This window comes from Tamandua tetradactyla, chromosome 9 (genome assembly GCF_023851605.1).
Source record: "Tamandua tetradactyla isolate mTamTet1 chromosome 9, mTamTet1.pri, whole genome shotgun sequence".
Lineage (NCBI taxonomy): Eukaryota > Metazoa > Chordata > Mammalia > Pilosa > Myrmecophagidae > Tamandua > Tamandua tetradactyla.
The window spans coordinates 49340820-49366245 of NC_135335.1; the positions used below are offsets into that span (position 1 = coordinate 49340820).

At 51.3% G+C, this 25426-nt stretch overlaps 1 protein-coding gene across 2 annotated transcripts in view; it reads right to left on the reverse strand.

The window, feature by feature from the left end:
* SLC12A7 (solute carrier family 12 member 7) overlaps positions 1 to 24242 on the reverse strand; it is a 73602-nt gene extending 49360 nt beyond the window's left edge. For both annotated transcript variants that reach the window (XM_077116800.1, XM_077116798.1), the window contains exon 1: positions 24080 to 24242. In XM_077116800.1, coding sequence (XP_076972915.1) covers positions 24080 to 24218 — 139 coding nt within the window. In that variant the 5' untranslated portion in view covers positions 24219 to 24242. The remainder of the gene's footprint in view (positions 1 to 24079) is intronic.
* Between the last annotated feature and the right edge of the window lie 1184 nt (positions 24243 to 25426).

The following is a 25426-nucleotide window of genomic DNA, read 5'->3' on the forward strand; positions in this document are numbered from 1 at the left end:
AAGTTAGAATGCGCATAGCCCAAATACTCCTAAAGAGTGGGAGAAAGATCAAAGGTGATGGTGGAGTTAAACATAGGAGGTAAGTTTTAACGAGTATGACTGCTGAATCATTATGTTGATATTTCTTTTAGTCTCCAGTATGTTAAAGCAGCTAGAAGTAAAAATCTAAAATTTTGCAATTGTAACCCATACCAAACTCTGAAATCTGTTCTAAAACGAATTGTTGTGCTGTGCTTTGAAATTTATTGCATATATATCTATGTTATTTTTCACACAAAAAAGGAAAAAAGTGATGATAAAAAATATTATTTGGACAGAGCATACACAGACACTTGAGATGGGTGAACGGTTAGCTAATGAGGTTGAACTTAAATACAGGGGAACGGACAGACAGGATGACAACTAATTAGTGGGGTTATAAGTAACAGCCCATACTGAAGGTGAACATGATTGGAAGGGTTGAATAGGCTCATGTGCCCGCCAGTTACCACTACAAATATAAATAAATTCTTTTCTTTTATGTTTTTGTAAACAAGTTCTCGCATGAACCACTTCAAGGCTATGAATCCAGTACAAGAGTAAATGATATTGGGGTACAGGGGGAGCGACTATTGCATGGTGTGGGCTATGCTTGACAGGAAGCCATGAGCAGTGCCGCGGCAACACCAGGGGTAAATGATTGCATGGAAGGACAAGCAATCGGGGAGGGCTGGGCTTTCTATTTGGTGAGGGGTGTTTAAAGTTATTTTTCTCTTGGGAACAATGAAAATGGTCTAAAATCGAGAGTGTTGATGATTGCACTGCTGAGCGAGGAGGAAACTGTGACATATGGACTGTCGGCTTTGGACGTGGGTGGAGGTGGCTGCAGGATGCACTGACTGAGATGTAGAGTGGTCAGCCGTGGGGCAGAGTCTGCTGGGACACTGCGTGTCTACAGAAAGGCATGAAGTCGTGAGGCGTGCAGTGAAGAGAATGAGCCTGAGAGACACGACATGAGGCAGAATAAATCAGAAATACTGAAGCAGGTCAGGCCAGGGTCAAGGTCATTCAGGATCCAGCGGTGAGGAAGGCAGTGTCTGTATTTCAGAACCGCACCTACTCCATGAGGTCAAAGGTTTACTTTGTCCAAAAAGTAAATTTTCTGTAGCGCACACTCTAACTCAACCTGTCTGGATGGGTCATTTAAGCAACCCAGACACAGGGAGCCCAGAGTAAGAATGAGGGCCTTCTGTGTGACTGTGAAATCCTTGTGTCCGATGCTCCTTTTATCCGCCTTGTCAACAGATGAGTAGAACATATGGAAGAAAAATAAATAATAGAGGGAACAAATGCTAAAATAAATTTAGTTTGAAATGCTAGTGATCAATGAAAGGGAAGGCTAAGGGGTGTGGTATGTATAAATTTTTTTTCTGTTTTCGTTTTATTTATTTTTCTGCAAATGTTCCAAGAAATTATTATGATGATGAATAAGCAACTATGTGATGATATTGTGAATTACTGATTATATATGTACAACGGAATGATCAAAATAGGAATGTTTGCATTTGCTTTGTGTTTTTTGGTATTTAAAAAAATAAAACAAAATAAATAAATAAAAAGGTTTTCAAAAAGGAAAAAACAGCATTATTGATAAAAGAGAAAATGATAAATTGGACTTTATTAAAATAAAAACCGTTTAATTCTTCAAATGTCACCATTGAGTAAGTGAAAATACAATCCCCAGAATGGGAGAAAATATTTGCAAAACATTTATCTATTAAGAGACTTGTCTCTAAAATATATTTAAGAACTCTTACAACTCAATAATTAAAAAAGGCAACCCCATTTAAAAAATGGGAAAAGGATTTGAATAGACATTTCCCTGAAGAAAATATATGAATGGCCACTAAACACATGAAAAGGTACCCCAAATCATCAGTCATTAGGAAAACGCAAATCAAAACCACAATGAGTTACTGCTTCACATCCACTGGCAAGGCTAAGCTCAAAACATCAGGCCATAACAAGCGTTAACAAGAATGGGGGAAAATGCCACCTCATACGTTGCTGCTGGTAATATAAAATGATGCAACCACTTTGGAAACTCACTTGGCATTAACTATGAAATGTTAACCTTAGAAATTACTAAATGATCCAGAGATCCACTATCTGATATATCCCCCAAAGAAATGGAAATACATGTCCACAACAAAAAGGACCACGCAAAAGCTTTCACAAGAATCTTCATAGCAGCAATATTCATAAAAGCCAAAAAGTGAAAATAATCCCAATGTTTATCAGCTAATGAATGGATGAACAATATATGCTATATCCATAAAATAGAATATTGTTCTGTAATAATAAGGAAAAAGTTCTGAAGCAATTCTACAATATGGATGAACCGTGAAAACATTGTGCTAAGTGAACAAAGTCAGTCACACAAAATAACAAACATTGCTTGATTCCATTCATATGAAATATCCATCATAGTCAAACCTATAAGGACAGAAAATCAACTAGTGATTGCCTGGAACTGGGTGGGGCAGTAGAGAGGGGAGCACAACACATATGAACTGACTGCTAATGAATATCAAGTCTCTTTGAGAGTGGTAAAAATGTTCTAAAATTAGATTATAGTGATGCTTTTACAACTCTGTAAATATACTAAAAACTATTGAACTATACACTTAAATGAGTGAATTTTATGATGCATAAATTATATCTCAATAAAGCTGTTTTTTTAAAAGTAAAAAAATAATAAATAAATAAATAATGGGGGAACAAATGTTAAAATAAATTTAGTTTGAAATGCTAGCAATCAATGAAAGGGAGGGGTAAGGGATATGATATGTATAAATTTTTTTCTTCTGTTTTTGTTTTATTCCTTTTTCTGAATTGATGCAAATGTTCTAAGAAATGATCATGATGATGAATATGCAACCATGTGATGATATCGTGAATTAATGATTATATATGTAGAGCGGAATGATTATATGTTAGGAATGTTTGTGTTTCTTTGTTGTCATATTTTTTTAATCTAAAATTAATAAAAAAATTAAAAGAAAAAAAAAGAATGAGGTATTTTGATCCTGTATAGATTAATGTAATGTCTGGATACATTCCAGAGTATATTAAGCAGATAATCAAAAAGTACTGACAAAGTCCCTTGGGGCAAGGGAGAAAAAATATGGAACTATTAAACTTTACCAGTGGGGAAACCCCTGATAACATGTCAAACTTTAGTTGGTACCCAAGTCAATAGGCCAAGCCCTTGATCTTGAGGCTTACTGTTGTGACACTGACATAGGTAGCGGAGAAGCTTAGACTCCCTACAGGCATACCTAAGAGTTACTTCTGGAGGACCTCTGTTGCTGCTCAGATGTGGCCTCAGTCTCTCTAAGCAAAACTCTGCAAGTGAAATCATTGCTCTCCCCCCTACATGGGACATGGCATCCAGGGGTGAAAGTCTCCCTGATGACATGGGAGAGGACTCCCAGGGATGAGTCCAGACCTGGCACCGTGGGATCAACAATTCCATCCTGATCAAAAGGGGGAAAAGAAGTATAATTAGTTAGATATCAGTGGCAGAGAGAGTTCAAATGGAGTCGAAAGGCTACTCTGGAGGTTGCTCTCATGCCAGCTTCAGTTAGACCTTGCTATTTACAACAGTTTGCCAAAACCCAACCAGAACCATTCCTGCCAACCCTAAAGAACACCTAGAGCATTATATGAGATTCTACAAAGGTTCCATGCACTATGATTACTTTCCAGAAACCTACAGCCTGCAGATAGGTTCCTAGGCCAGGTAAGCCTTGAAACCGAGCGGGGCCAGCCTGTTGAGGAGATCTGCTAGTTACATTCCCTATCCCACATCATTGACACTCCTTTACTACAAGAAAAAGTTAAAAAGGGTAGAGCCAAATGTCCCTAAAGATTGGGAGGATCAGAGAAGAAGGGGGCTATAACAGAGAAGACAGGATTTAATAAATGAGTACGAGTGCTAAACCATTATATTGATGTTTTAATCTTCAGCGTGCTGGGCCAGCTGAAGGGAAAACCTGAAATTGTGGCGCTGTAACCCACGCCAAAGTCTGAAATCTGTTCTATAACTACTTGTTACAATTCACTTTGAAATTTATGGCTTGTTTATATTTATATTTCAGAATTTAAATTATTTGGGCTAGGTAAGAGCAAGCCGTGGGCCCAACGTGCCTTTCTTCTCTGAGTCTTCTCTTAGCAGGGGCTGGTGTGTTGCTTTACGTGACAAATTCCCTCCCACGTTAGTCTCTGAGCTCATAAAAAGGCATGTGAGGGAGATTTTGTTGGTTTGTCCAGAGTGATGCCCCGATGAATCCCAGAGTGATTTGATCAACGACTGGAAAAGTATTTCCAAGCCCCCTTCGGGAAATGGTGAGAGTGGAGAGAAATTCAACTTCCCCAAGTTGAATTCTTGATATTCTCACAAGCAGTGTGGACAACCAAAGCTATAGGCTGAGCCCCCAGTCTTGGGGTTTGTTCATATGAAACTTAACCCCACAAAGGATAGGTCAAGTCTACTTAAAATTTAGGCCTAAGAGTCACCCCCAAGAGAGCCTCTTTTGTTGCTCAGATGTGGCCTCTCTCTCCAGCCAACACGACGAGCAGTCTCACCACCCTAACCCTCTCTACACGGGACATGACTCCCAGGGGTGTGGACCTTCCTGGCAACGTGGGACAGAGATCCTGGAATGAGCTGAGACTCAGCATCAAGGGACTGAGAAAAACCCTAGAGTGAGCTGAGAATTAACATCAAGAGACTGAGAGAACCTTCTCGACCAAAAGGGGGAAGAGTAAAATGAGGCAAAGTGTCAGTGGCTGAGAGATTCCAAACAGAGTCGAGAGGTTATCCTGGAGGTTATTCTTACACATTAAGTAGATATCAGCTTGTTGTTCAAGATGTAGTGGAGAGGCTGGAGGGAACTGCCTGAAAATGTAGAGCTGTGTTCCAGTAGCAATGTTTCTTGAGGATGATTGAACAATGATATAGCTTTCACAATGAGACTCTGTGAATGTGAAAACCTTATGTCTGATGCTCCTTTTAGCTATTATATCAACAGAAGAGTAGAACATATGGAATAAAAATAAATAATAGGGGGAACAAATGTTAAAATAAATTCAGTCTGAAATAGTGGTAAATGAAAGCGAGGGGTAAGAGGTATAGTACGTATAGTTTTTTTTCTCTATTATCATTTTATTTCTTTTCCTGTTGTCTTTTATTTCTTTTTCTAAATCGATGCAAATGTACTAAGAAATGATGAATATGCAACTATGTGATGATATTAAGAATTACTGATTATATATGTAGAATGGAATGATTTCTAAATGTTTTGTTTGTTAATTTTTTTTAATTAATAAAAAAAGTTAGGAGACTTCCTGGAAGATGGCGGCTTAGTAAGACGCGCGGATCTTAGTTTCTTCTCCAGGACAGCTACTAGGGGAGTAGAAACGATACAGAAAGCGCCCAAAGCCACAACAGAGATAAAAAAAACAGCGTACCCCATCCTGGAACGGCTGGCTGGCTGAGAGAAGCAGCTCGGGTGAGATCGCCGAGGCGCGCGGGCCTCACTGGGCGGGGCGGCAAGCGGCCGGAGTTACTCCCTTCCCCCTTCCCGGGCCGGCTGGGAGAATTGGAGAGGCGGTCCCCTGAAACCAAGGCGGCTGGCGCCCACACCACGCGCAGCCCCTCGGACCAACTGAGAGAACTGGATTGGAAATCCCCAGGCCGTGGAGAACAGTGACGGGTGGGGGAGGCCCCTTCCAAACCCGTGACTCCCGGGGAACGTGCACTCTCTCAGGCGGGCCGCTGCCACTGGCGCCCTCCCGCCACGCTTGTCGCCGAGGGCCGACTAGGAAATTCGGGCGGGCTCTTTCCCGGGCTGCGGCGACCAGCAACCCTCCCTGCGTTCGGACCCCGGGCCGGCTCAAGCCGCTTCGGCTAGCGAACCCTCCGGACAGCGAGAGTTTTCCAAAGTTTAAGGTCCCACAGCACCTTTTACTGGTGGGACCCGCAGACAAACGTGTGCCACGAGCGCCACCTACTGGACAGGATAAGAAAAACAGAACCCAGAGATTTCACAGGAAAATCTTCCAAACTTTTGGATCCAATACCCAGGGAAATTTGTCTAAATGCGCAGATGCCAACAGAAGATAACGGATCACGCTCAAATAATTGAAAATATGGCCCAGTCAAAGGAACAAACCAATAGTTCAAATGAGATACAGGAGCTGAGACAACTAATGCTAAATATACGAACAGAAATGGAAAACCTCTTCAAAAACGAAATCGATAAATTGAGGGAGGACATGAAGAAGACATGGGCTGAACATAAAGAAGAAATAGAAAAACTGAAAAAACAAATCACAGAACTTATGGAAGTGAAGGACAAAGTAGAAAAGATAGAAAAAACGATGGATACCTACAATGATAGATTCAAAGAGACAGAAGATAGAATTAGTGATTTGGAGGATGGAACATCTGAATTCCAAAAACAAACAGAAACTATTGGGAAAAGAATGGAAAAATTTGAACAGGGTATCAGGGAACTCAAGGACAATATGAACCGCACAAATATACGTGTTGTGGGTATCCCAGAAGGAGAAGAGAAGGGAAAAGGAGGAGAAAAACTAATGGAAGAAATTTTCACTGAAAATTTCCCAACTCTTATGAAAGACCTAAAATTACAGATCCAAGAAGTGCAGCGTACCCCAAAGAGATTAGACCCAAATAGACGTTCTCCAAGACACTTACTAGTTAGAATGTCAGAGGTCAAAGAGAAAGAGAGGATCTTGAAAGCAGCAAGAGAAAAACAATCCATCACATACAAGGGAAACCCAATAAGACTATGTGTAGATTTCTCAGCAGAAACCATGGAGGCTAGAGGACAGTGGGATGATATATTTAAATTACTAAAAGAGAAAAACTGCCAACCAAGACTCCTATATCCAGCAAAATTGTCCCTCAAAAATGAGGGAGAAATTAAAATATTCTCAGACAAAAAGTCACTGAGAGAATTTGTGACCAAGAGACCAGCTCTGCAAGAAATACTAAAGGGAGCACTAGAGTCAGAACAGAAAAGACAGAAGAGAGAGGTATGGAGAAGAGTGTAGAAAGAAGGAAAGTCAGATATGATATATATAATACAAAAGGCAAAATGGCAGAGGAAAATATTATCCAAACAGTAATAACTCTAAATGTCAATGGACTGAATTCCCCAATCAAAAGACATAGATTGGCAGAATGGATTAAAAAACAGGATCCTTCTATATGCTGTCTACAGGAAACACATCTTAGACCCAAAGATAAACATAGGTTGAAAGTGAAAGGTTGGGAAAAGATATTTCATGCAAATAACAACAAGAAAAGAGCAGGAGTGGCTATACTAATATCCAACAAGTTAGACTTCAAATGTAAAACAGTTAAAAGAGACAAAGAAGGACACTATATACTAATAAAAGGAACAATTAAACAAGAAGACATAACAATCATAAATATTTATGCACCGAACCAGAATGCCCCAAAATACGTGAGGAATACACTGCAAACACTGAAAAGGGAAATAGACACAAATACCATAATAGTTGGAGACTTCAATTCCCCACTCTCATCAATGGACAGAACATCTAGACAGAGGATCAATAAAGAAATAGAGAATCTGAATATTACTATAAAGGAGCTAGACTTAACAGACATTTATAGGATATTACATCCCACAACAGCAGGATACACCTTTTCTCAAGTGCTCATGGATCATTCTCAAAGATAGACCATATGCTGGGTCACAAAGCAAGTCTTAACAAATTTAAAAAGATTGAAATCATACACAACACTTTCTCGGATCATAAAGGAATGAAGTTGGAAATCAATAATAGGCAGAATGCCAGAAAATTCACAAATACCTGGAGGCTCAACAACATACTCTTAAACAACGAGTGGGTCAAAGAAGAAATTGCAAGAGAAATTAGTAAATACCTCGAGGCAAATGAAAATGAAAACACAACATATCAAAACTTATGGGATGCAGCAAAGGCAGTGCTAAGAGGGAAATTTATTGCCCTAAATGCCTATATCAGAAAAGAAGAAAAGGCAAAAATGCAGGAATTAACTGTTCAATTGGAAGAACTGGAGAAAGAACAGCAAACTAATCCCCAAGCAAGCAAAAGGAAAGAAATAACAAAGATTAGAGCAGAAATAAATGAAATTGAAAATATGAAAACAGTAGAGAAAATCAATAAGACCAGAAGTTGGTTCTATGAGAAAATCAATAAGATTGATGGGCCCTATCAAGATTGACAAAAAGAAGAAGAGAGAGGATGCAAATAAATAAGATCAGAAATGGAAGAGGAGACATAACTACTGACCTCACAGAAATAAAGGAGGTAATAACAGGATACTATGAACAACTTTACGCTAATAAATACAACAATTTAGATGAAATGGACGGGTTCCTGGAAAGACATGAACAACCAACTTTGTCTCAAGAAGACATAGATGACCTCAACAAACCAATCACAAGTAAAGAAATTGAATTAGTCATTCAAAAGCTTCCTAAAAAGAAAAGTCCAGGACCAGATGGCTTCACATGTGAATTCTACCAAACGTTCCAGAAAGAATTAGTACCAATTCTCCTCAAACTCTTCAAAAAAATCGAAGTGCAGGGAAAACTGCCTAATTCATTCTATGAAGCCAACATCACCCTCATACCAAAACCAGGCAAAGATATTACAAAAAAAGAAAACTACAGACCAATTCTCTAATGAATACAGATGCAAAAATCCTCAATAAAATTCTAGCAAATCGTATCCAACAACACATTAAAAGAATTATACATCATGACCAAGTAGGATTCATCCCAGGTATGCAAGGATGGTTCAACATAAGAAAATCAATTAATGTGATACACCATATCAACAAATCAAAGCAGAAAAATCACATGATCATCTCAATTGATGCAGAGAAGGCATTTGACAAGATTCAACATCCTTTCCTGTTGAAAACACTTCAAAAGATAGGAATACAAGGGAACTTCCTTAAAATGATAGAGGGAATATATGAAAAACCCACAGCTAATATCATCCTCAATGGGGAAAAATTGAAAACTTTCCCCCTAAGATCAGGAACAAGACAAGGATGTCCACTATCACCACTATTATTCAACATTGTGTTGGAGGTTCTAGCCAGAGCAATTAGACAAGAAAAAGAAATACAAGGCATCAAAATTGGAAAGGAAGAAGTAAAACTATCACTGTTTGCGGACGATATGATACTATATGTCGAAAACCCGGAAAAATCCACAACAAAACTACTAGAGCTAATAAATGAGTACAGCAAAGTAGCAGGTTACAAGATCAACATTCAAAAATCTGTAGCATTTCTATACACTAGTAATGAACAAGCTGAGGGGGAAATCAAGAAACGAATCCCATTTACAATTGCAACTAAAAGAATAAAATACCTAGGAATAAATTTAACTAAAGAGACAAAAAACCTATATAAAGAAAACTACAAAAAACTGCTAAAAGAAATCACAGAAGACCTAAATAGATGGAAGGGCATGCCGTGTTCATGGATTGGAAGACTAAATATAGTTAAGATGTCAATCCTACCTAAATTGATTTACAGATTCAATGCAATACCAATCAAAATCCCAACAACTTATTTTTCAGAAATAGAAAAACCAATAAGCAAATTTATCTGGAAGGGCAGGGTGCCCCGAATTGCTAAAAGCATCTTGAGGAAAAAAAAAGAAGCTGGAGGTCTTGCGCTGCCTGACTTTAAGGCATATTATGAAGCCACAGTGGTCAAAACAGCATGGTATTGGCATAAAGATAGATATATCGACCAATGGAATCTAATAGAGTGCTCAGATATAGACCCTCTCATCTATGGACATTTGATCTTTGATAAGGCAGTCAAGCCAACTCACCTGGGACAGAGCAGTCTCTTCAATAAATGGTGCCTAGAGAACTGGATATCCATATGCAAAAGAATGAAAGAAGACCCATCTCTCACACCCTATACAAAAGTTAACTCAAAATGGATCAAAGATCTAAACATTAGGTCTAAGACCATAAAACAGTTAGAGGAAAATGTTGGGAGATATCTTATGGATCTTACAACTGGAGGCGGTTTTATGGACCTTAAACCTAAAGCAAGAGCACTGAAGAAGGAAATAAATAAATGGGAACTCCTCAAAATTAAACACTTTTGTGCATCAAAGAACTTCATCAAGAAAGTAGAAAGACAGCCTACACAATGGGAGACAATATTTGGAAATGATATATCAGATAAAGGTCTAGTATCCATAATTTATAAAGAGATTGTTCATCTCAACAACAAAAAGACAGCCAACCCAATTACAAAATGGGAAAAAGACTTGAACAGACACCTATCAGAAGAGGAAATACAAATGGCCAAAAGGCACATGAAGAGATGCTCAATGTCCCTGGCCATTAGAGAAATGCAAATCAAAACCACAATGAGATATCATCTCACACCCACCAGAATGGCCATTATCAACAAAACAGAAAATGACAAGTGCTGGAGAGGATGCGGAGAAAGAGGCACACTTATCCACTGTTGGTGGGAATGTCAAATGGTGCAACCACTGTGGAAGGCAGTTTGGCGGTTCCTCAAAAAGCTGAATATAGAATTGCCATATGACCCAGCAATACCATTGCTGGGAATATACTCAAAGGACTTAAAGGCAAAGACACAAACGGACATTTGCACACCAATGTTTATAGCAGCGTTATTTACAATTGCAAAGAGATGGAAACAGCCGAAATCTCCATCAACAGAAGAGTGGCTAAACAAACTGTGGTATATACATACGATGGAATACTATGCAGCTTTAAGACAGGATAAACTTATGAAGCATGTAATAACATGGATGGACCTAGAGAACATTATGCTGAGTGAGTCTAGCCAAAAACTAAAGGACAAATACTGTATGGTCCCACTGATGTGAACAGACATTCGAGAATAAATTTGGAATATGTCCTTGATAACAGAGTCCAGCAGGAGGTAGAAACAGGGTAAAATAATGGCCAATTGGAGTTGAAGGGATACAGACGGTGTAACAGGACTAGATACAAAAACTCAAAAATGGACAGCACAATAATACCTAAGTGTAAAGTAATCATGTTAAAACACTGAATGAAGCTGCATCTGAGCTATAGGTTTTTGTTTTGTTTTGTTTTGTTTTGTTTTGTTCTTACTATTATTACTTTTATTTTTTTCTCTATATTAACATTCTATATCTTTTTCGGTTATGTTGCTAGTTCTTCTAAACCAATGCATATGTACTAAGAAATGATGATCATGCATCTATGTGATAATGTTAAGAATTAATGATTGCATATGTAGAATGGTATGATCTCTAAATGTTGGGTTAATTTCTTTTTTTCCGTTAATTAAAAAAAATAATAAAAAAAAAAGAGAGAAGGGATAATTGGAGCTGAAGGGATACAGACTGTACAACGGGACTGGATATAAAAACTCAGAAATGGACAGCACAATACTACCCAATTGTAATGCAATTATGTTAAAACACTGAATGAAGCTGCATGTGAGGTATAGGTTTTTCTTTTTTTTTCTTTCTATTATTGTTTTAATTCTTATTCTGTTGTCTTTTTATTTCTTTTTCTAAATCGATGCAAATGTACTAAGAAATGATGAATATGCAACTATGTGATGTTATTAAGAATTACTGATTGTACATGTAGATTGGAATGATTTCTAATTGTTTTGTTAATTCTTTTTTTAATTAATAAAAAAAAAAGAAAAAAAAGTTAAAAAAAAAAAAAAAGATGTAGCGGAGAGGCTGGAAGGAACTGTCTGAAAATGTAGAGCTGTGTTCCAGTAGCCATGTTTCTTGATGATGATTGAACAATGATATAGCTTTCACAATGAGACTCTGTGAATGTGAAAACCTTGTGTCTGATGCTCCTTTTAGCTACTATATCAACAGAAGAGTAGAACTATGGAATAAAAATAAATAATAGGGGGAACAAATGTTAAAATAAATTTAGTTTGAAATGCTAGTGGTAAATGAAAGCGAGGGGTAAGGGGTATGGTATGTATAATATTTTTTTTCTCTGTTATTGTTTTGTTTCTTTTTCTGTTGCCTTTTTATTTCTTTTTCTAAATCGATGCAAATGTTCTAAGAAATGATGAATATGCAACTATGTGATGATATTAAGAATTATTGATTGTATATGTAAAATGGAATGATATCTTAATATTTTGTTTGTTAATTTTTTTTAATTAGTAAAAAAAGTTTAAAAAAAAGGAGTGTGAGGGCACCATCAACCCGCTGTCTTAGAGAAAGAAAAGTTAACGAAATAAGAAAAACAAGAGAGGGAAAGGAAGGCAAAGGGGGAGGGGCAGGCCAAGGGCACCCGTGCTGGTCCCAGCCCCTCAGCGAGCCCCCAAACACGACTTCCGTCTCCCCATGGGCTCCCCACTGTGTCCTGGGGTCTCCTTTCCTCTTTAAGGGACCAGCTGTGCCCCTGGGACCCCGGCTCAGCCCCCCAGGGGCCGCTGCCCAGCTCCGCACAGGAGCCCCAGCGGCCGGTGACTAGGACAGGGCTGTCCGGCAGGGTGGGGGCGGCCCTAGGAGCCCCTCTTCCCAGCTGACCGCGAGCAGGGGTTGGTCGCTGCCCGAGGCGGGCGCACAGGTGCCTCGGTACAGCCCCACGTGCTGGGCGGCAACTGTGCCAACAGGTGTGCCGTTTTGTCGGGGGCTGGGGCCGGCGCGGGGAGGGCGGGTGCGGGGCGAGGGTTGGCGGGCGTGGGCGCGGGCTGGGCCCACTCACACATCCACCTGCCCGCAAGGCGCCGAAGCACCCAGAACCTGAGGGGCCGGCCGGCCAGCTCCAGGGACTCCCCAAGGGCCCCCCAATACCCGGGGCCGGTAGGGACAGCCCCAGGCCCGGGAGGGAGCAAATGCCCAGCCGTGCCTGGAGTAAAGTCCCCGCAACGTGAAACCAGCCGCCAACCCGGCAGGGTCACAATCCAGCGCACCCCTGTGCCCTGCTGGTCCCAGACCGTTTTCATCACCCAAAGGACCCCCTCCCCAGGAGTTGTCCCTTCCCCCGCAGCCCCTGCCCACCAAACCTGCTCTGCCTGGACGGTGGTTTCCCACTCTTAGAGGAAGCAAGCCTGAGGTGGAGCCGGTTGCCGCCGGCTGGGAACAGTGTTTCTGTGCAGAGGAATTCAGAGGGGACCCTGGACGTGAGGGGTGACACCCCACCTCTGCCCCCGAGGGCACAGCCCGTGATCCAGCAACCCCATGGCGCAGGGGTCATCCGGGGCTGGGGGCAGGCCTGGGGGTCAGGTTTCAGAGGGCTGGACACACGCCCCTGGCTCCCAGGCAAGGCCCCTTGCCAACCCCACATCCCACCCAGCCCGGGCACCACCCCACGGCGGGAGGCGGCCCACGTGGGCACAGCTGCCCGGCTGCTCCGCGGCCCTGACAATCACACATTGTTTCAGGCAGAAAGTCGCAACCCCGGCGCCGGTGGGTGTGATTTCTGGACACAATTAAACAGGAAGAAATGAGAGACTGTTCAGAAACCGCACAAGCCCCACTTCTAGGGCGAAACTCGGTCATTCCAAAGGCAAACACGCCCTGCTGGCGTCAGAGATGGAAACTGTTCCCGGCTCTGTCACCGCGGGGCGCCAGACGGCAGCAGCCTAGGGGCGGCCTTGCCCGGGCATGGGGAGGGGTCCGGTCGTCTCCCCACTCCCCTGCAATGCAAACCCCGTGTTACTGCCCCTCAGCCCCCTGCGCCCCTCAGGAGGTGCCTTTGACCGCTCCAGGGTCCAGGCCTTGCTGGGTGGCCTGTCAGGGCTCTTAGGTGCTCGTGGCTGAGGGGAAGCCCAGGACGGCCAGGGCTAGGCTGTGGGCATGCGTGGGCGTGAGTGCAGGTGGAAGTCAGTGAACATGAGTGTGCTTTTGCTAGCGCGTGTAAGCAAGTGTGTCAGGTGTGAGTGGCTGGGGAAGGGGCTGGGGGCTTCTCTCCAGGTGGCAGCCCAGGCAGTGTGCTCAGGTCAGAGGGTCAGGGAGCTGGATGGCCTGGGGACCAAAGCAGGGGCTGGGTTCAGGGGCCAGGCTGCCGCCTCTTGCCCAGGGCGGGTGGGCCGTCGGGGGTGCCAGCGGCCCAGGAGACAGGGCTAGGAAGGTGCTGGTGAGCAGCAGTGGGGGCTGCAATCTGGGGGCAGGGTGGCCGAGGGGGCCCAGCTGAAGGGAGGAAGGGCACTGGCAGGACGGGCCAGTGCTGGGCCCCTGCCCCCTGTAGTTCAATGACCCCCGGGGGTCGTGGGCTGCCCCCCAAACTTGTGACGTCTCTGCCACCCTGAGCAGAGGTGTCATGTGACCTCCCAGCCCAGGAGCAGGGGAAGGGAGGCCACCGGGTCCCCGAGGTCCCCAGGGCCGCACACGGGCCGCACAGGAGGGCCTGACCCCCACACCACTGTCCAGCGCCACAGGCACCCGCCCACCCATTCCGCCTCCTTTTCTGAGCTAAAGAGGTAAAGCTGAGCCCGTGGCAGCCAGCGGCCCCACGCCGCCCTGGTGCAGTACCCGCGGCCCCGCTGGCTTCCCCTTCTGGACAGGGTCCTCGCAGCGTGTGCTGGGTTGGGGCCACAGGCACCCCAGAAGGACCGGCTCCTGTAGCCAGCCCCGGCGGGCCCGCCTGTTGGGGTGGGACCCTTTGACTAGGGTTTCCATGGAGATGTGGCCCGTCCAAGGTGGGTCCAAATTCCCTTGCGGGGTCCTCCATGAGAGGAGAGAGGCAGAGACCTTTCGGGGGGAGCCCTGAGCGAGAGACGCCTGGGTGGGACAAGCTGGGCCACCGAAACCAGAGACCCGTGGAGAGCAGCGCTGCAGATGCCGCCGTGCACCTTCCGTGTGACAGAGGCGGCCTGGCGCCAGCAGCCTTTCCCCAGAGAAGGCATCTCCCTCTTGATGCCTTATTTGGACATTTCCATAGCCTTAGGACTGTCAATTTGTAACCTAATAAATCCCCACTGGAAAAGCCGACCCATTTCTGGTCTATTGCATTCTGGGAGCTTTAGCAAACTAAACAAAGGGCCAAGGCCGGTGCCTCCCTGCACAACCGGAGTCACACCCCCAAGACACCGCCCACCCCCCCCAGGACACCGCCCCCAGCCTGCATCACCGCCCCTGCCCCAAGACTCCACCCCCTGCTCCATGTCTCCAGGGACAGCCTCCTTGCCCTCTTCCCCATGCCCTGCAGGAGCCTCTGTCCCCTGCTGAGGCCCTGCTGAGTCCCCTGAGACATGTCAGAACACACACACACTCTCAGACATACGGACACACACACAAGCACACACAGGCACACAGACATAGGGACAGACACACAGCACAACACAGAGAGACACACGCAGACACACACACACTATACACAGTCGCACAGTCCCTGGCTCGGGCCTTGTGCAGGTCCCCCTGGCCCCCCCCGCCCGGGCAGGTCACCCCTCCCTGGCGCCCGGCCAGAGCCGCTCCCTGCAAGGTGAGGAGGCCAGGCTGGGGGTGGTGTGAGGACAAGGGGCCACACACAGAGCCCTGGGGACCAGGATAGGGTAGTGCCCTCAGCCGAGTGTCAGAGCAACAAAGGGGGCTCCGGCCGGAGGACTGGATGGCAGTGAATGGGGTGCAGTTCCAGCTGGCCATCAGGGGCAGTGAGCAGACGGACAGACCCAGGAGGTGGGGCCTGGAGGGCAGGGAGGGGCTTGTGTCCAGTTTGGGGTCTGCGGAGCAGAAGGGGCACTGGCAGGCCCGGGCCGAGGGCTGCGGGGAGGGGAAGGTGTGGTTGGGAGCTACCCACCTCCCCGCCCCCCCCCCCCCGGCAGCTCCTCCAAGCTCCCGGATGCCGCCTGGCACCCACCTCAGCCATGACCCTGCCCGAAGTTCCAGCACCCATGGTACCCGGGACCCAAGGGCGGGGGGAAGACGATGGCAAAGGGCAGCTCCGTCATCTGTCTGTCTGGTTTCTGCATTTCAGCAACTTACTGAGGAACAAGTGGCATTCTCCAAACCAAGTGCCCCCATGGCATCCAAGGGCAGTGATGTAGTGGGCACCACTGACGGCGGGGGGGGGTGGCTCCGGTGGGGAATAGGGCTCAGGGGGGGGGGGGGGCGCCAGTGTGGGGGCTTCAGTGAGGGGGGGGTCAGGACCCAGCACTGCTGGTGGGACACGCCCATGGGGTGGCTCCGGCCCCATGGCCTTGGTAGGCAGGGCCGGCTCCGGTTACAGAGCTGCCGGGCGCCTGTGACGCCACGTCCCGCGGGACACCCCACCTCGGGACAGACCTCTGCGTGTCTTTTCCAATCGCGAGGAGCCAGGGACACAGGAGAGACGTGGGGCGTCAGGGCCGCCGACGTGAAAGGCGATCCGGCCACCTGCCCTGGTCCTCCCGTTTCAGCAGCAGCTGGCGCGCAGCCTGGCCTGGTTTCAGTTTTACTCCCTGTGCCGGGACGGCCCAGCTCTGCACCCCCTGGCGCCTTCCAGCCTCCCGGGGCCCATGCCCTAGGCAAGCGCTTCTGCAAGCTGGCGCCTGAGAGGGCACCTCGCCGGCCACACCAGGTCTTGCTGGCCCCAGGCCCCCGAGCCCCTTCTGAATCGCGTCTCTGGATCTTACAGACAAACTGATGCTCGGGTGAGGGGTGGGCAGGACACCATCCTGAGCCCAGCCAGCCCAGCGCTGCCCCAGGGCCTCTGCATGGCCTCCCCTTGCACTGGAAAGTTCTCCCCTCTCACACTCAAGGTGCCACCAGAACGCAGTCAGGACCGGGGCCCCGAGGGCTGCTGAGCCCCCTGGCCCCGGCCCCGCGTTTCGGAGTCCATGGTGTGGGCCCGCTGGAGCATCTGCCGCTCCCACTACACCTGTGCTTGGGTCACTGTGGACCCCTCAGGGGCTGAAGAAACAGGGCAGGAGCGCACTGGGGGCTGCACCCCGCCCGCCTCTGCTGCCTCCTGCAGACCCCGCCCCTCCTGAGCCCGGCTGTCACCCTGCTCCACCGTCAGTGCCCTCCCCAGGCCCCTCCCAACCGCATCTGTCCCCAGCTCCCAGTGGCCTTCTCTTGAAGGCTGGACACCATGCTCCCCCGCGGACCCTGTGCCCCCCCCACGGACCCCGTGCTCTCCTGTGGACCCCGTGCTCTCCCGCTGACAGTGTAGCCCCCCTGCGGACCCCATGCTCTCCTTACTGACAGCATAGCCCCCTGCGGACCCAGTGTCCCACATACCCCCCGCAGACCCCGTGTCCCCCCGCGGACCCCATAACCCCCTGCAGACCCCGTGCCCTCCCCGCAGACCCCATGTCCCCCAGCGGACCTCATGCTCTCCCTGCGGACCCCGTGCCCCCCACCCCCACCGTGGACCCCGTGATCCCCCCGCAGACCCTGTGTACCCCCCCGGACCTGTCCAGGTGCCTGGTGCAGCTACACAGAAGTTAAAAAGGAATGACTTCCAGCTGAACTCATCAATGGCCTTTGACTTGGAATGAAATTGCAAGGGGGAGCTGCACCCGATGCCTGCAGGGCTAGGGAAACGGCCAGGCGCGCTCTGTGCACCTTCGCCACGCCCCGGGTTGTGTGCACCTGACCTGCGCGTCGTGACACAGGTCCTAAGAGACCGGCAGGAAGCCGGGCGCCCTCTCCACCGGGTAGCTGCCACCGTTCCGTGGCCGCACAGGGCTGTGCCCCCGACATCGCAGCAGGCAGCTCGGGTGCTGCCGAGATTGCCGGGTGAAACATTCACCCAGTGCTGGGTTAAAGCCAAAACCGGCTCCCAAGTCGGGTGAGCGAGCAGATGTGAGCAAAGGTCAGACCAAGTCACCCGCGTAGGCGCGGGCAGGCGGCCTGGCTCCAGAGCAGGCCAGGCTCCCCTGAATTTCAGTGCAAATGCCTTTGCTTCCGGGGGCCGGGCCGCTGCCCTGCAAGCGCGGCTTCCCCAGGGCCTGCCTGGGGACCATCGGGCCCACACACGACTGAGGAGCCCAGGCTCATGCCCATGGAAAACAATCAGTTCCAGGCCTTGCACGGTTCTGGGGAATCAACCCTGAGTGGGGCCCACGGTGTCCTGGGCGCCGTCCACTGGTGGCACAGGGTGGCCAGACCGGGGGCGTCTGACCCAGGGTTGGCTCCAGGCTGTGACCTTCGGTCGGATGGCCCCCCGACCCAGAGCCAAGAGAAGGTGCCCAGAGGAGGCTGGAGGGGTGCTTCCCCATGCCTGGGGGGTGGCCTGTGGGAGGGGCCCAAGGGGGCTCTGGGCAGCTGGGCAGGAGTCCAGTCTCCTCTGCTGCCTGCGCCCACGACCCAGGGGCACTCAGCAGCTCCTCAGCTACCCCGCGGCCCTGGCTGGCCCACAGGCCACTCCCTGCCAGGCTTGCCCTCAAGGCCAGGAGCCCGAGGTGGCTGCTCCGGCCTCTCCCACTTGAGTGGCCCCATCCCTGGGCTGGTGACCACCCCCCGTGTGCCTCCGTCCTCCCACGGCCTCTCTCCTCTAAGGAACCTTGTCGCTGGACTCAGGGTCCCCCACTGACCCAAGATGACCACATCTCAAAAGACCCTTTTTCCAAATAAGGCCATAACCCCAGGTTCTGGAGACCCAATGTGGATGCACATTTGGGGGCTGCCCTCCAGTCCCCCCTAGCCTCAACACCAAAGTGGGCTTAAGGTCCCACCTCTTAGGGGCCTGAGCCAGAGAAGGGGTCCCGGGAGTCACGCGACAGGGACAGAGGCCGGGGCCCTCAGCTGCTGATCCCCTTGCCAGGAGCTCTGAGCGGGGGCATGTGATTCCCAGGGGGAGACCCCCCCATGCCTCAGGCCCAGCCGAGGGACCTCCAGCTGGCAGCGGAGACGGTGCACCCCCAACTTTAAATCACTGCAGACAGGGGCTTGGCCCTAACTCAAAGGGTCCCAGAGGACAAGCAGGTCCCACTCACGGCTCCCGAGTCCTCTGAGCTGGGCCTTCTCGCCTTCAGGGAACCCCTGCCCACCCCTCTCTGTCCCCAAGAGGCACAGGGCCAAGGGAGGAGGCGGCGCGGGCAGGGCCGAAGACCCAAACGGCCAGGGCGTGGCTACATTCTCCAGCCCCTGCCGGATGGGGTATTGCTGTTGCTGGGATTGGAGGGGTTGGACTCTCCCAGGCCTGTTCCACCCAGCAGGGACTCAGTCTCCCTGAAAGGACTGAGACTGTACAGTCTCAAGGGCACACAGTGGCTTCTGGAGCACAGACCCCGTCCACCCCATTCGCCCTGTCCACCCAGCCGCCAGGGACTGGGGAGGCATCCCAGCACTTCAGGGCCCGGCAGCTGGGGCTCCCCCCGCCCAGGACCGAGCAACCTCAGCCCCCTCCACCCCAGGACCCTGAGCCCTCCTCAGGACCCGAGCCCCCACCCAGGACCTTGAGCCTGGACCCCAGGACCCGAGCCCCCACCCAGGACCTTGAGCCTGGACCCCAGGACCCGAGCCCCCACCCAGGACCTTGAGCCTGGACCCCAGGACCTGAGCCCCCACCCAGGACCCTGAGCCCGGCCCCACCATGCAGTGAGTGTGGGCAGGGCCCCTGCTCCTGGGACAGGCAGTCCCACAGTTTTCAGGGTCCCTTGGGACCATCCTGTCCCCTCATCTGAGACGTTGGGTCTAGCCTACACTTCAGTTCTATTAACACTTGCAGGCCTGGGGCATCAGACAAGCTTGGGGGGGACACTCGGGGGTCCTGCTGGGGCTGCTATTATGTGGCCTCACTCCACTCCACCTCCTGGGACCCTAGGGGGGACCCCACCCCACCCAGGGCCAGCCAACCATAAACAGGCAGGTCTGGTGCTGCGGGGACACCGTGCAGCCTGCTCTGCTCCGGCTCCTCCCACAGGACAAGAGAAGCAATGGGGTCGCCAGGCAACATGGCGATGCTAGGAGATGGCAGCCCCAGGGGATAGCATGGGTGGCCAGCTCGGAGGGGAGCAGCTGGCTCGGAGGGTAGTGCCAGCTCAGAGGGAAGGTGGCCAGCTGGGCGGGGTGGTGGCCACCCTGCTGGGGGTGAGGCTGGCTGGGAGGGTGGCTGACTGGGAAGGGGTGTGGCCAGGGACGGGGGACTTGGTCCAGGCAGTGAGCACTGACTGAACAGCCCTGTGGCAGGCAGTCGCTCAGGAGCAGCCAGCTGCGGGGACTCAGGAGTACTGGGGTGGGGGCCACAGGCCTGGTCACCATGGAGGCTGAGCTCGAGACAGGGAGGTCTCAGGGCCTGCAGCCTGAGGATGAAGGCACACAAGCTGTGCTGTCCACCACTCACCCGCTCGGGCCTGGCATCTGCCTCCTCCTCCCTAGGATGGAAGGCACTTCCATCTACGGGCTTCTTTGCTGCATCCTCAGCGCCCAGAGCTGCACTGCCCAGGACAACAGCCATGAGGCATGTGTGCCTACTAAGCCTAAAATTAAATTGATGGCCATTAAAATTAAAAGTCCAGTTTCCCAGACACATCAGTTACATTTTCGATGCTCAGTAGCCTCATGTGGCCCGTGGCTGCCATAGGGGACGGCAAAGATGGAGAGTTGTATTGGGCAGCATCAGCCCAGACAGGACACACTAAGCAAAGACCAATGGAAAAAATGGAAAGATGGAATGCTGGAAGAATGGATGGATGGATAGATAGAAGGAATGGACGGTTGGATGGGTGGATGGATAAAAGGATGGGAAGAATGGATGGGTGACTGGATTGACAGATGACTGGATGTAAGAACAGATGGATAAAATAGATGAATAGATGGACAGATGGCAAGAATAGATAGAAGGATGAATGGACAGAGAGATGAATGGATAAAAGAGATGGATGCATGGATAGTCAGATAGAAGAAATGGATGGTGGGTGGGTGGATAGAAGGAATGGATGGAAGGATGGATGGGTGGGTGGGTGGGTGAATGAATGAATGAATAAAAGGATGGATGGATAGTCAGATAGAAGAAATGGATGGTAGGATAGGTGGGTGGATGGTTGAAAATAATGGATGGATAGATGGATGGATGGATGGGTGGGTGGGTGGATGAACTAGAGAATGAACTCAGAATGATGGGTACCTTGGACCCCATGCTGAGGAAGAAATAAATTATTGGTTTGTCCAAATCACTATTGTTTTGGGAGGGCCTGATCCATTCTCACAGATGTGACTGTAGCTCGTAGAGCCACAGTCATGTTGTCGTGTGTTGTTTGGCCACAAGGAGGCCAGAGGTCATGGTGGTAACCATGGCTCATAGTGGCTGTGGGTCACGATGGCCATGGGTCATGGGTCACAGTGGCTGTGGGCCATAGGTCATGGTGACCATGGGTCATGGTGGTGGCCATGAGTCATGGTGGTGACCATAGGTCACAGTATCTGGGTTGTGGTAGCCATGAGTCTCGGCTGTGGGTCATAGTGGTGGCCGTGGGCCATGATGGCCATGGATCATGGTAGCCATGGGATTATTGTCACTCAGAGAGACAGCTACTCCTGGAATATGCAGACACATGTCCCCTGGGAGCTCAGTGTGGCCTCTCTGTTCTGATGCTGAGGTCTGAGCAGTCGGGCATCAGAGGCTGATGGCCCCCTCTCCTAACTCAGCCCAGGCAGCCTCTGCACTTCTGGGCCCTACTGGGGCCCTCAGAAAGGGCACTCCAGAGGGCTGGGTCAACTCCCACGCTCCAGGGGACAAGCTCAAGTCTGCCCCCAGCTCCTGCCCTGCCCTCCGACGGGGTAACCTCCCCTGTGCTTGGGGTTACCTCTTCACCCCTCACAGGCAGCCACCTCCTGCACCCTCCCTCCACCCTGCCCACATGTGGACGGCCCAGCCCTTGCTGGGGACTGGGGCTGGCAGCAGGCCAGCAGGACAGCAACAGCCTGGGAGGTGGGTGACCGGTTACTCCCACTCCCAACCCCGCGCCCAGGGGTGGCAGGGGTTACACCCTGCTCACTCCCTGGTTGTTAAATCCTCAATGTGAAGCAAACGCCAATGCATCAAGGAAGCTGACACTTCCCGATCCTGGAGGAAATGGGCACTGCGGGCGCTGCACTGAGCATCCTGCAGGCTCAGCCAGAAGGCGCCGAGGCCAGATGGAAACACGAGTGAGCGTCCTGGGCAGATGCTGCCCACCGTGCCCCAGGGCAGCCAAGGCCCACGAACTGAGGCCAAAGGAAACAGGCCTGGTGGGTAGGGCCACCCACGCTGCGCCCACGCCCCCCCTCCAGCCGCCATGGTGGAGCGGGCCCATGCGTGGGCACCGAGGGTGAGCGGGCAACAGGGGCCCTGGAAGAGCCTGGGGATCAGTGTGACCCAGCCCCCCACCACCGGGCCCTGCTGGGAGACAGTTGCCCGCACCATGGAAGGTACCCACCAGGCATCATCCCCAGCTAGAGACATGTGGGTCACAGGAGGGGTGAGGAGGGGCACGTCCACCTGGGCCCAGCAGCTTAGCTACGCGCGGGGGGCGGTGCCCGGGGAGATCGCAGACAGCCAGGGTCAGGGCCTGGGCAGGGGCAGCCGGGACCCAGCATCTCAGGGCTGCCCCTTCCAGTCCCTCCCCGAAGACCCTCAGGGCTCCCTTCATCAAAGCTGTTTCCTCCAGAGCAGGGCAAGGACCTGCAGGACCTGCAAAACCTGGGACCCCCAACTAAGGGCTCAAGTTCACACCTGGGTGTACGATCTGTATGACCCTGAAGACAGGGCGTCAGCCACACCGTCATCCATGTGCACACACACAGGTACCCGTACATGCACACACACTCACCCCAGAGCCGTGACATATCGGCACCCACGGCTGCAGTCCCAAAGAAGGAGCATCCACACCATGCGCATGCACACACACAGATTCACACACATACATACGCACATACATATACTCACATACATGTGCATGCGGAGATTCTCACACATGCACACACATGTACACAGAAACTCGTACATATGCATGTACACACATTCACATATGCACACACAGAGATTCTCACACATGCACACGTGCCTGTACACACAGATTCACACACACACATGCCCACATGCAGAGCCGTCTGACTTCATCCCATGATAAAGAAATCATTGTGGCTTTCAGCACAAAGTCCTGGAAAGTATCTCACATTTCTGCCTGCACTTTTGGGGTTAGGGTGCACCGTCCCCAAGGGCCCCCCCCACGAGACACATGCACACAGTGTGCACACTCCCTTGGGCAGGCCACAGCAGAGGCCTGGACAGCCGCCCACCCAGCTGACTGCGTGGACACAGAGGCCCTGGAGGGGGACTCCCGCGGTTGCCCGCTGGCCGAAAGCCCTGGGGTTGAGATGGGGAAGGATCTCCTCAGATGGTCATTCCCTGGGACCCCGTGCCTTAGGGACGCCCCTACTGGTGTCCCCCACCCCAGGGCTGTGCAGAGCCCTTGCCTTCAGAGCCCGGCAGTGAGAACAGCAGCTGCACAGCTGGACGCACCCACAGGTCACGGGCCCAGGCTGAGGCTGGGCATCTCAGAGGCCAGGGGCAGCTGGGGACAGGGGTGGACGATTCTGGGTTATAGGAAGTGGCTGTGCAGCAGCGCCAAGCAGAGGGTGTGAAGTTATAAAATCACCCATGCTGCCCCTTCGGGCCCCCAGGTGGTCGCCTCACACAGAGGACACAGCACGCGTCCCTGCCCCTGTCCCTGTCTCTTGCCTCCCCACTTCCACGAGGACTTGGTCCTGAGCGGAGATCAGAGCAGCCAGGAGCTGTCACCGGCCGATCTCCGGGACACCGCGGGTCCCCACCGCGAAGCAGGACCGCTTGAGAGTCATCGGGCGGCCGACGTGAGAGGGGCAGCCGAGGTGAGAGGCGCGCGCCGCGGGCAGGGCTCGGCTCAGCTGGGAGGGCCTGGTGCCCGCGCTGACCCGTGCCAGCGCCACCACCCACCCGCCACACTCCCGCCCTGCAAGGAGCCGCAGCCCCGAGGGTTTGGCGCCCGGCCGGGCCCGAAGCGCCCGCGACGTGTCCGCCCGCCGGCCGCGCGTCCCACGAGGCCGGGCGGCCCGGCGGCACCTACCATAGCGGCTCGGCTCGCGGCAGTAGCGCAGGATGGGCAGCGCGTCCACCCGCGGCGGCTCCAGAGCGCTGCCTTCGGCCTCGGGCCTCTGGTCCCCTGCCCCGCCCGCCGCGGGGGTCACCACGAAGCGCTGGGACATGGTGGCCCGAGAGCGGCCTCCGCGTCCCTGGGCGCCGAGATGGCTGCGGGATGCGGAGCGGGGCGGGTGCGACGGGCGCCGGGGGCGGGGCAGGGGCGGGCAGGGCCGGCGTGGGCGGGGCGCCTGGGGGCGGGGCGGGGCGCCCGGGAGACAGGGGACTTGCGGCGGAGGGGGCGGCGTGGGGCTGCCCGGCCGGGCGCCGCGGAAAGGGCCAGACCCGACGGGGCGCCCGGCGCGCTCACTGGCTCCGCACCCCGCAGGCGTGTGCCCGGGAGCCGCGCTGGAAGCCCCGTCCCCCTGGCCCTCCGGCCCTGGCTGGGGAATCAAAGTCCAGGGAGAGACAAGAGCATCGACAGGCAGTGGCAGGGCGCAGGAAGAGGCGGGCTCACGGAGGAGCCCGAGGACTGTGGCAGCACCGCCCGTGTCCGCAGCCATGAAGCGTGCTCACCATAAACGTGTAGGGGCCCCGCACACACCCTACAGTACTGTGGATACAGAGAGGAGGGAGCTTGTGGGGCCACTCTGGGTCTCTCCATTTCTTCACCTCCCCTGCCTTCTCCCATCCCAAGTGAAAGCCAACAGCCAGGGTGAGGACACGTGGCTCTCTCCGGGTGACCCCAGGCCCACTCCCAGACTTGTTTCAAGCTCTGTGGGCATGCAAGGCAAAGCCCCATGTCCAGTTCAGGCATGAGTGGGGCCAGTAGGGTCCGCCTCTCCCTGCCCCGGCCTTGGGCCCTGCTGTCGTCTCCACTGGGGACGCTATTCCCAGCTCCTGCACTTGCTCCAGTCTCTGTTTGTCAAGAGCCCCTTGAGTCTAATCCAGCTGTCCACCCACAGTGCCTGACACATTTTAGGCACGCAGCGCAGAGCGTTCAACAAGTGAACCGTCAGACAGACAGACGGACTGATAATTGATGCATGGGAAAATGGGCAGTCAGGAATGGATGGATGGATGGACAGATGTATGTATGTATGTAAAGATTCTTGGATGGCCTAATGGACCAGTGGTGGATGTGCAGATGGATGGATGGATGGACAGATGGATGGATGAATGTTCAGATGGATAAATGAAGATGGGCAGATGGATGGATGGACAGATGGATGGATGAATGAATGGATGGGTATATGAATGGTTGGATGGATAGATGGGTATATGGACAAATGGAAGAACACACAGAAGGATGGATGGACAGATGGGTGGGTAGACA